Genomic DNA, 11,908 nt, shown 5'->3' with positions numbered 1-11,908 from the left:
GGGAATTTGAAGCCCAGGACACTGCAGCAGAACAGCTCGCCACTTATTCAGCTTTTCTTCCTTTGTTTCTCCCAGGAATTGTTCTTCCGAAAGGTTCTGCTCCAATTGCCCTTAGACCCCTACCACTTCAGCCAATGTGAAGCCAGTTCCACTGAACTCACTCCTCTCCATGTCCACAATATGCAGCACGGAGATGATTCTAAAAGCCATTTGGTAGCTCCAGAGCAGCTCGAGGATGAGAATGGGATCCAATTTCATATCCACCAGGCAAATGGCATCAGGATCTGTGACTGCTTCCTGCTTGGCCTCTGCAAAGAAGGGGAGAGATGCCAGCTTCACCACACACGCTACCCTTACCACTGGCAGGTGATGCGGAAGAAGAAAGGAGTGTGGCAGAGTGTGACTGAATCAGCTCAGCAGCACCTGGAGAAACTTTACAGCAATGTAAATGACTCACTAGTTACACTGGTGGAAAAGTAAGTGACAGAAAAACCTCCAGACCCAACTTCTCCCAGAAGGCAACTCTCAGCTGCTCTTGTCCTAGAGAATGCCCTCCCCGCCCCCCAACTGGAATAGTAGTGCTTCAGAAGTAGAAAGTTTGTAACTACTCCAGTCATACCCAATCCCAGCAGGGGGTGCTTATGGAATAGTGCAGGAGCACTAATTCTAGGGAGATCATAGCTAAGGCTAAGATTTTGTCATAGTTATTTTTAGTAAAAGTCACAGACAGGTCATGGGCAATAAACAAAAATTCATGGAAACTGTGACCTGTCTGTGACTTTTGGTGCTGCAGCTCCACGGTTTCCCCCACCACCGTGGTGGGTGGGAGCTGCAGGGTTCCTCCTCCCTCCCCCCACACGAGGCTGTCGCCAGTCACTGGAACCCTGAGGAGGGTCCCCTGAGGAGGCTGTCGCCTGTGGCTGGAACCCTGTGGGGGGACCCTGAGGAGGCTGTCGCCTATCACTGGAACCCCGCCAAGGCCCTGCTGGTTGCCAGCTTCAGTCCCACCATGGCCCCAGGGGCTGAGGCAGAAAATGTCACAAAGGTTTCTGGAAGTCACAGATTTTGTGACTTCAGTGACCTCCATGACCTAAATGACATGACATTGATCATTGCTACTCCAATCTCAGCCTTTCGCAGCTACAGATGCAATATGGTACAGGGCAACTGTCTGTAGACTCAGGCCATGTCCACACAACAGCTACAACTGCAATGTTGTTACTGGTTAGAGCAGGGGTCGGCAACCTGCGGCACATGCGCCAAACATGGCACGCGAGCCGATTTTGAGCGCCACGCAGCTGCCTGCCGCGGTCCCGGCCCCCAGCCTAACTCAGCCCCCGCGCTCACTGCGCTCCCCTGCGGGGGCAGGAGGCAGAAGCTTGGTTCTGTGGCAGCCAAGCTTCCCCCTCCCCCGCTTCTTCCCCTAGCATGGTGCTTTCCTCCCCCGCCCCCTCTCCTTCCCTGCGCCAATCAGCTGATGGCCCTAGCGAGTGGGAGAGGGAGGAGCAGCAGCGTGTACACAGCTCGTAGAGGAGACAGAGAGAGGTAGGGACGGAGCCTTGGGGAAGGGGGTGGAACAGGGCATATCCCCCCTGCCCTGAGCGGCTCAGGGCAGGGGGCTGGGAGCACCCCTATGGGCCGAGCACCCCAGCCCTCTGCCCTGATCCCCTCCCACTGTCTTCTGTCCTACACCCCCCACATCCCCCAGCCCTCTGCCCTGACCCTTGAACCCCCCCCACACAGCCTTCTGCCCTGACCCCCCAACACACACTCAGCTTTCTGCCCTGCAGCCCCCATACCCCCCAGCCCTCTGCCCTGACCCTTGAACCCCCCCTCACACCCAGCCTTCTGCTCTGCATTGCCACAGCCCCATCCCTCTGCCCTGAACCCCCCCCACATACCCAGCCCTCTGCCCTGCACCCCCACAGCCCCATTCCTCTGCCCTGATCCCCCCACACACTCAGCCTTCTGCCAATCACCTCCCCACCCCAGCCCTCTGTCCTGACCCTTGACCCCCCCACCCAGCCGTTTGCCCTACACCCCCCACACACCCCAGCCCTCATCCCTGAACTCCCCCCACCCCAGCCTTTTGCCCTGACCCCTGAAACCTCCCCATCGAGGTCTGGAGTCCCGGCCACAGACCGCTGCTGGCCTAGGTGAACAGAACCCCAGGCTGGCAGCGAGCTGAGCAGGCTGGCAGCGTAAGATAAGCATTTTAATTTAATTTTAAATGACGCTTCTTAAACATTTTGAAAACCTTGTTTACTTTACATACAATAGTTTAGTTATATAATATAGACTTATAGAAAGAGACCTTATAAAAATGTTAAAATGTATTACCGGCACGCGAAACCTTAAATTAGAGTGAATAAATGAAGACTTGGCACACTGCTTCTGAAAGGTTGCCGACCCCTGGGTTAGAGGCATGCTCCATTTAATCTGTTACAATGTAAACAGTTTGGGTTGTATCCATTCAACTGATTTTCTGCCATCACAACTGTGATTTTATGTTTTTATGAGCCTATTCTAGGAAACTACACCACAGTGCCCAAAATGCAATAGGAACACCAAGGCAGTGGGTATTTTTTAACCCACACATACTTTCTGAGTAAGATTATCAGATTTCATATGCAAATCCCATAATCCTACTTCAAAGGTTGCAGTGTCCATTTTCCATCATGGAAACCAAGCAGGTATTTCAGTGAGATCTATCTTCCAGCTTCTGGAGATTTTTATTCTTCCAGGCTGTCAAGCAGCAATGATAACAGAATACAAAACACTCTGAGGTGGTTCCTGAAAAGGAGGCAGAGCTAAATGAATTACATACATTGCTTGTGGTTTAGGACTAAGAACAATGAATGTCAGGAAAGTTCTCCATGATCCCAGACGAATATTTTAAAGAAGTTACAAACCAGGACATCATTTGTATATTGGCCAAGTCATGAGACTCTAGTAACAGACTCTGCAGCAGCAGCAGTTAGCACCAGTGTTGGCACCCTGACCCCATTACCTAAATAAACTGTAAGCTAACTCGTCAATCAACTACATCACATTTTTAAGTGTGACTTGTTTGCAGTATTATGGAGAGATGGGAGTAATGGGCCAGCAGTATCAAAAGGCACATCCATCCTTAACTTGTACTTTGGGTATATATAGACTGCAGGTATGGAGAGAGAAAAAGTGTTTTCTGTGCTAGGCACTTGGGGGTGGGAGGGTGGAGTTTCCATGCTCACATGAGGACAGTTCTGCCAGCACAGTAACAAGACCACTGAGCATGCACCAGGAGCCATCGATATGTTACTGCTCTACCTCAAGTGCATCCATACCACAAATTGCATTTACAAACATGCAATAGTAAGGGTGTAAAAATAGTACCTGAATCATACACATCCTCACTCCGTGTTCCCTATCCTCCAATAGTTCCTCTGCTTTGGGTTCCTGGCTGTCCATAAGATTCACTAATTCTGTGGTCAGTCTGGTTAGGAGCACTCACACTAGGGTGACCAGATGTCCCGATTTTATAGGGACAGTCCCAATTTTTGGGTCTTTTTCTTATATAGGCTCCTATTACCCCCGACCCATCCCAATTTTTCACACTTGCTGTCTGGTCACCGTAACTCACACATAGTTGCCAGAAACTGGATTGAGCCTTCAAAGACTTTTTCCCAGCAGTGCATGGCAGTCTGTCAGATATCTACCACTCTCTGCAAGATGATCAAAGATCTACTGTTATATCTTCTGACTGAGTTTTGCTAAATTCAGAATGGGCAAGATGTCCTCCTCTTTCCAATACCTAGATATCCTTGGTCCAAAGTAGGGATCAAGACCTATGTCTTAACTTTTCCACAATAGGGAAGTAGTAGATGCTCTTAGATATTAAGTGATGGGAAGCAGCAAACAACCCTAATATAGATAGATGCAGTAGTTTTGTAATTCATGAATCTGAATAGTGTGAATTCTATGTCCAGTAAAACAAATTACAAACATTTTTTAAATCAGCCTGTTTCCAGCTGACATAGCCATGGAAGAGGTAATCAGTGACTTGGACCATACAGCAAACTAACTAGCAAAACTAACATAAATCTAATTAGTAACAGGAAGGAACAGATCCATCTGCCAGACCAGGAAATTAGCAAGGATAGTACCCAGTTCAAATTAACACACTATTAACTAATTATTAACCTTGTGCTGTTTTTAGGCAACTACACCCTCTAACTGGTTAAAAGAAGGGTAAAATTTCTTGTATGAATTAGGGTTGCCAGGTATCTGGTTTTTGACTGGAACGCCCAGTCGAAAAGGGAACCTGGCGGCTCCGGTCAGCACTGCCGACCGGGCCGTTAAAAGTCCAGTCAATGGTGCTGCGGGGCTAAGGCAGGCTAGTCCCTACCTATCCTGTCTCCGCACTGTGCCCCAGAAGCAGCGAGGCCCTGCGCTGTGTCCCAGAAGTGGCCAGCAGGTCTGCCCTGAGCACTGTCTCCACATTCCCAATGGCCAGGAACCACGGCCAATGGGAGCTGTGAGGGTGGTGTCTGCAGGCAAGAGCAGCGCACTGAGCCTCCTGGCCCCCGCACTTAGGAGCTGGACCTGTTGGCCGCTTCTAGGGCACAGCACAGGGTATGGGCAGGCAGGGAGCCTGCCTTAACCCCGTTTTACCGCCAACCGGGAGCCACTTGAAGTAAGCCCGTGCCTCAAGCCCAAGCCCCAACCCCCGACCCAGCCCTGAGTCCCCCCAAACCTGGAAACCCCTCCCACATCACCAAACCCCTCATCCCTGGCCCCACCCCCTCCTGCACCCCAACCCCCTGCTTCAACCCGCAGCTCCCTCCTGCACTCTGAATCCCTCTGCCCCAACCCCCAGCATGGAACCCCCTCCTGTGCCCCAAACCTCTCATCACCAGCCCCACCCCAGAGCCCGCACCCCCAGCAGGAGCCCTCACCCCCTTCTGCACCCCAACCCCGTGCCCCAACCGGCAGCCCCCTCCCACACTCTGAGTCCCTCGGCCCCACCCCCAAGGCCCATCCTGCACCCCAAACCCCTCATCCCTGGCCCCACCCCAGAGCCCGCACCTTCAGTTAGAGCCCTCACCCTCCCATACCCCAGTGCCCTGCCCCAGACCCAGCCCAGTGAAAGTGAGTGAGGGTGGGGAACAGTGAGTCACAAAGGGAGGGGGAATGTAGTGAGTGGGGGTGGGGCCTCGGGGAAGGGGTGGGGCTAGGGTGTTCAGTTTTGTGTGATTAGAGAGTTGGCAACCCTAGTATGGATGTGGTTTCAGATAGTCCAACTTCGGTAATATTCAACCAAAAAAGCTAGAAACTTAAATTAAAAAAGAAGTAGTTTCTATGCTGCAGATTCTGATTGTATTGATTTGTGAGAGCAGCTTGTCCCACTACCCCAGCCTGAAATCTTTTACTGGTTGTACATAGTCCTATAAGAGCATATTCTTTTTGGATTTCCGTAGGAAGCAATGCAGGAGCACTGGCTGAATGGGGAGCTCCAAGCTACTCTGTTCTCAGCATCTCTCAGCAGGAGGTGCTGTTGGGGATGGTGCAAGAGTAATGATGCTTGCTCATGCTTCAACACCAGTTTCTTTCAGCAGGAAAATCTCTTGCAAGTTCTGTTTCTCCCACAGGGATGGTTCAAAAGGCAAAGTCAACTTAAATGCGATGGAACTGTACTCCTTTGGTCCTTACGGCAAAATACGGCGACTCTCCAACACCCATGATCCACAGCATAACCCACATCTCCACACAGAGTGGCACATGTATTGGCTTGATGAAACCAATTGGAAGGAATATGAGGAGGTCAGGAGAGAAAGAGGCAAAGGTGATGCCCTCCAGGGCAGAGTTGGGAGTTGCAATGTGGGAAGTAGTGTGTACGAGAGTAGAACTGGATTATTATAGGCCAAGTGTCCCTTCCTTATCGTATTCTGATTCCATCTCTTCACCTCTTACCCCCAATTTCTCTCTCTGCATAGCCAATTTCCCAAGAAATCATTAATGCCTTTGAGAGTGGCTTACAGAGCTACAACTTCAGTCACGAAGGGCAACAGTACTCTCTGGATTTGAAGAACCTTATACAAACTAACTCAACAACAGAACAAAAGTCATCCATTCAGCGCCGTCCTGCCTACCACACACCTGTCGACATGGTACCACATCTGCGGTAAGCAACTCCACCTGCAATACTCCCTCTAAAAAAAATGTAAATGGCATTCAGATAATTATATAGGGAACTGGTGAGGGCACCAATATATTTAAATGGCTTAACACTTTCTATTGTAAAGGATTATTGTGATGTTTTGAGAGAAGTTCTCACATATCCATTGTTTTCAGCAGGCCTTTGATATAGAAGTTCCTTTCTTTTCTCCCTCAAATTTCTATTCAGGTTTAGCTTATTTACAGACTGTCTGCCATTTCCCTTCTCTCACTTGCCTTCCTAAGGAAAATGTTGGCAGTATGCCACGATAACACCACAAATATTCTAAGGACAGGCCCATGCCACTGGTAAAGCAGCAGCATCACAAGCTCCTCTGGGAGCTACTGGAGTAGCAGGAGGTGGGAAGAAGGCAAGGCTAGGCTTCCCCTCACAGCCATCTCTCTCCCTGGACTCAGTGTGAATGACTGTACATGACAATGAATGGTCACTGTGTGAAGGAACAAGGGTGACAATGGTTTTCCTAGTGGCTAGGACACTCACCTTGGCTATGGAAAGCTTACGTTAAAGTCCCTGCTCCAATGACTAATCAATTATACAAAGTGGAATAGCTTCAACAGAAGAGCTTGAGAGAGACCTATCCTGGAATATCTATAGCCCATTTATTAGGGTGCTCACCTTCAGTGAGGAAGACCCAGCTCCAAATCACTTCCCCACATCAGGCAAACCCAGTCTCCCACATCTGGGCTAAAAGTCATAAGGTATTGTAGTGCATTGTTGTGTTGAATCTCACCCTTTAAAAATGCCCAGAAACAAAACACTTTGGACCAAACAAGATGTTTAATTTGACCCAAACCATCTTTTTGATTCACCAAAATTTTTCACAATTTTTAGATATGGTTCAACCAAACCAACTTTTTTGGGAGGGAGTGGAAGGGTAATGCCAGCAAACTGAAAAAATCAAGTTTTTGCCCAGCTCTAGTTGCAAAGTCAAGAATTTGAAAGTTATGAAAGCCTGTGCAACCTTAATTCATCCTCTTTGTACATATGCATTACGATCGGGTTCTTTATTTAACTTTTTATTAAGGCAGCTTTTACATGATCACATACTATTTTTTCCACAGGAACCTGTGTCACTCAGTGCACAGGTTGAATGCACCAAGAGACAAAATTAGGTTTGCATGGCAACTGTAAATCTATATTTCCTAACTTTTAAGTGCTTGATTTTGCAACTTAACTAACTTTGTGAATTAGTTTTTTTGTAAGTAATTATCATATTAATACAGTAGTGCCGAGATCAAGTTTTGGGCCCCTGTGCTAGGCACTCTACAAACACAGTAAGACTGTCTCTGCCTCAAAGATCTTATAGTCTAAATTAAAACAAGGTGGAACATGTAGGTGTGGGTATAGGATGGGAAGATGAAGGTAACCAGAACACATTAAAACCACACAAATATTTGTTCTGTTCTCTTCTTAGGACACTCCCAAATGGTTGTAAGGGACATCTCAATCCTTATGCTGCCAACATCCCTGGGGAGGATCCCACTGATGGGTACTCTGGACCATATCCTGCATCATGGATCTCATGCCCCCCAGAAGGACCCATTTATGTGCAATGTGAAATAGCACCATCAGAAGCAGTGTACCGCACAGTTTATACTCTCTTCCACAAATCCCTCTCAGAGGATACATTTCTGGTATTAGGAATTTACAGAATCAGGCAGGAGTATCTTTGGCAAAAATACAGCAGGTATAAAGAGGAATACAGAGCTGGTGCTAGGCATAAGTAGACTAAGCAATTGCTTAGGGCTCTGAGAAGCTCAAGGAGCCCCCCCCCATTAATTATTAGTATGTGTTGAGGGGGAGGGGGATATTCCTGCTTAGGGCCCCCAGTGGCCTAACCCCCGCACTGGAGGAACACATGAAGTTATAGAATGTACCATGGGATCTAGGTTGGGAATAGTGCATTGCAGATCCTGGTGTCCTCAAAAATCTTGGAACCTGAATCTCAGATGTGCTAGTACCCTAGAATGAAGATCCTGCTGTGCTTGGTGGCAAACAATAGATCTTATCACTAATGAACTGAATGCAGATCCCACTGTACTAGAGTGAACATGTGTGTCAGTGGGTGAATCTTAATGCACTGGTGAGTGCATCATGGTTTTTGATGGGTGATCTTTGAGCGTGCGTGGAGTAGAACTTGTGCACAACAGTGATCATACACAGGTGTGGGTGTGATTAGTTGTGTGGTATGTGGGTGAGTGTGATTAGTCCTGTACTCTCTCAAATGATAGGTAACTGAACCCTTGGTGCTTCGAATTCAGGATTGAGTATTTTAGATATTGAGTAAGCAGGGAGGAATGAGAACACAAAAGTAGGACTAGGTCTCCAATTCTCTCCCAGCCCCTTAGCAAATGTTCCCTCACAGCAGTAACCCTAACTCCCCTGTTTCTGTGTTCTTTTCTCTGCTCAGTCAGAAGGAAATAATGTCCCGAGGACTCTCAACAGAAGAGAAAAAACAGCTAGAACGGCATCTCTTCCATGGCACCTCAGCAGACAGCAAGAACTCCATCTGTCAGATGGGCTTTGACCCTCGTCTCTCAGGACAGCATCTTGCTGCCTTTGGCAAAGGCAGCTATTTTGCCAAGAATGCCCAGTACTCAAATGGATTTTGTACAGCATGCAAGGCTGGGCTGCGCTATATGTTTCTGGCAAAGGTTCTGGTGGGAAAGTCTGCTGTAGGGAATGCCAGTTACTGTCAACCCCCAACAATAAGGTCTAATGGCCCACTCTTTGATTCATGTGTTGATTCCACTTCCAGTATCTACGTGATCTTTAACAGTAGCCAGTCCTACCCATATTTCCTGATCCGCTACAAGCTGTTTTCTGACCCTGTTGCAATAGATGGTTCATAATTAGAGCTGGCCAAAAAATTTTGTTCACAACCTTTTTTTTCCACTGAAAAATGCAGATTCAGGTCAACTGAACCAATTTGCAAATTCAGGTCAGTTTCAGTGAATTGTTTCAGTCACGAATAAAGAAATTCAAAAACGTCAGAACAGTTCATTTCTGGAATGAAACATTTCAACTTTTCTTTTTTGGAAAGATGTTTCATTTCAGGTTTTCCCTCAATGGTATTTAAAAACACTTCAAACCCCTCAAAAACAAAATGAAACATTGACAGTTTGGTTCATAGAAACATTTTGTCTCAGGTTGACCCAAAGCAATTCCCGCCCCCGCATTTTTTTGGTTTGGCCACTGAATCAAAAATCAGTTATTTATACTGTTCTATTCATAAAGCATTTGATACAAAGAACAACCCTCATGGTGGCTTTGCTGATCAGAACAACCACCCGAGGGGTGTAGGGATCTGTTTTGTGTCCTCCACACTCCTCCCATTAAAGCATACTCCTTCTAAAATGTTCAGTAAAACATCCCAGGGGCATACGCAGCAAGGGTTTGCTACTGGTGCATGTGACCTTTCCAATGTACATTATCAGAGAGTCTCCCTTTGTTCCTCTTAGAAACCTGACAGTCTACTCCACCCCTTCCCACCCTGACTTCCTCTTCATTGTTGGTATCTCTTTGGGTATGTCTACACAACAGCTGTTTAAAATAACAGTTTAATTCCCAGCTCACGTATAGATACATGAGCTAGCACACTAAAAACAGCAGCGTAGTTGCCGTGGCACTGGTGGCAGCTTGGCCTAGCCACCCGAGTACATGCCCAGGAGGTTGGATGGGATTGTATTTGGACAGCTAGCCCAAGCCGCTGCCTGTGTCACCATGCCACGCTGTTAGTTTTAGGCACTAGTTCAAGCAGAGCTAGCCCATGTATGTCTACCCACACTGAGAATCACACCTCCCAACTGCTGTGTAGACATACCCTTTCTGTGTTAGCTACATTCAGATGAGAACACCTGCACAGGGCCCACCACCAGAAGCCATTCAAATGCTGTTTTATTCACAGGCCAGAAGAAGGAACCCTTCCCTCCTGGATTTCTTGTGGGTTTTAAAGAATATATTTTCCCCAATAATTGCAACATAGAAAAGTTCCGGCTTATAAAATACTATTCTCCTTCCCTCCCACACATGCTCCAAAATACCCCCCGCCCTGCTCTTTACTGAGCACAGTTACACGTTGTCATTTTGCTTGCTAAGGTCTCCTGTTTCAGTGGTTGTTTTAAAAATACTGCTACTCTGGTATTTAGAACTGTTTGCATTTTTTTAGCTTTTAAAACAAGTAGATGTGTGATATTTATTTAAGGAATTGTGTGAGAGAGAGTGAGAAAGAGAAAGAGAGACGGTGTGAGGACAAATACAAGAGATTATGTAGGAGTGGATGTTAAGCGATTTCCTGTATCTGGTGGATCATATGGAGAGCACAGGCTGGATCTTTGGCTTTTTCCCAGCAGCCGTAGGAACAGGCAGGTCATGACTAGCTCTAGCCAAGTGCTCCCTCTCACAATTTCTGGAACTTTCCCTTGTGCTAGTTCCCTCTACCTGAGCCACAAAACCTCTTGCAAACAGCCGGAGCCTGGCTGTTAGGAACTGGCCAGTGTCCTGTGGGTTACTCTACTCATTTTTAAACACTATCTCTAATTGTAAAGAATTGTTCATTGATACTGTGTATTGTTAGTCTAAACATTATCATATGTTATACTGGTTTCTGGTATTTAAAAATAGCTTTCAAAATAGTACTAGTTTGATGCTTAGAATTGTGGGTGACAATTTAAACATAAAAACATACTTTAAACAGATAAAAACAGTTTGATCTGATGAAAACAAAGCATGCCTTCCACTCACCACCAGACTGGCGGTAGCTCTGGGGATTAGCTCGAGGCCGATGCACCCGTCCATGGTCTGCACACCATCCCTCCATCTCTGCATCTGCTTGAAGCCCCTCTCGCAGCTTCAGGAACTGCAGTGCCCTCTTCGTGACTCAGCTCTCCAGCTGTGCCATCATCTGCATTTCCCCCTTCCAGGGATTAGTGTCACAGTCCAATAATAATGCCACTTCCCTGTTGCAAGTGGCAGGGACCCAGGCCTGCCCACCACTCCGGGTTCCAGCCCAGGGAATCTGTGGGATAGCAGCCTCCTGCTGAGCCTCTAGATCCTTTCAACATTGCTACGATCCCCTGGGCTACTTCCCCATGGCCCCAGCACCTTCTTCACCCTTGCCTCAGGGCACTCAGCTGCTCAACCCCTGCAGCTCACCAGGAGCTCCCCCGAGTCCCTGCCACCAACTGCTCTGTCCAAGGTGCTTCCTATTCTCTCAGCCTCTCAGGAACACAGTGTCCACTCCCTGAGCACCCAGGAACCACTGACCTCAACTCTGACCTACAGCTCCTTTTATGTAAGCCTGCTGGGCCTTGACTGGCTGCTCCTTGCAGCCTCTCTCCTATTGGCTGCACCCCAGGCAGCCTCTCTAGGCCACTCAAAGGACTCATCTCAACTACTGCCTGTTGAGGTTAACCATTTTTACTCCTTTGTTGGACAGATGCCCCATCACAGGCTGGAAGAGAAAGTCTCCTGCAGCCAACAAGGGAGATATTATTATTGGATTTCCAGACCAAATAAAAAATGAAAAAAAGCCAAAAACCTAGAATTATTTCTTATAATTTTAGCATGTGATTTCCCTGCCAACAAAAATGAATTTTTGAATCTTGACTAACAGTAAACTGGGAGGATTTCAAAGTACTTTATAAATTAGCATAAATATTATTATAACATGAATACTAACAACAAAAAGGA

The 11,908-nt window shown here is 47.3% G+C and overlaps 1 protein-coding gene across 5 annotated transcripts in view; it reads left to right on the top strand.

Moving 5' to 3' along the window:
- Positions 1-11,658, top strand: part of LOC120388685 (protein mono-ADP-ribosyltransferase TIPARP-like) — a 56,302-nt gene extending 44,644 nt beyond the window's left edge. For 3 of the 5 annotated variants that reach the window (XM_039510695.1, XM_039510690.1, XM_039510704.1), the window contains 5 exons: positions 76-476; positions 5,631-5,802; positions 5,976-6,163; positions 7,632-7,904; positions 8,628-11,658. In XM_039510695.1, coding sequence (XP_039366629.1) covers positions 181-476; positions 5,631-5,802; positions 5,976-6,163; positions 7,632-7,904; positions 8,628-9,069 — 1,371 coding nt within the window. In that variant the 5' untranslated portion in view covers positions 76-180 and the 3' untranslated portion in view covers positions 9,070-11,658. Of the gene's footprint in view, positions 1-75; positions 477-1,504; positions 1,546-5,630; positions 5,803-5,975; positions 6,164-7,631; positions 7,905-8,627 lie in introns of those variants that run through there. The other 2 variants (XM_039510717.1, XM_039510714.1) reach the window with 2 other exon arrangements.
- The last annotated feature ends 250 nt before the right edge of the window (positions 11,659-11,908 follow it).

Source organism: Mauremys reevesii, linkage group 1 (assembly GCF_016161935.1).
Source record: "Mauremys reevesii isolate NIE-2019 linkage group 1, ASM1616193v1, whole genome shotgun sequence".
Taxonomy (NCBI): domain Eukaryota; kingdom Metazoa; phylum Chordata; order Testudines; family Geoemydidae; genus Mauremys; species Mauremys reevesii.
Note: the sequence above shows the minus strand (reverse complement) of the source record. Positions and strands in the feature narration are given on the sequence as shown.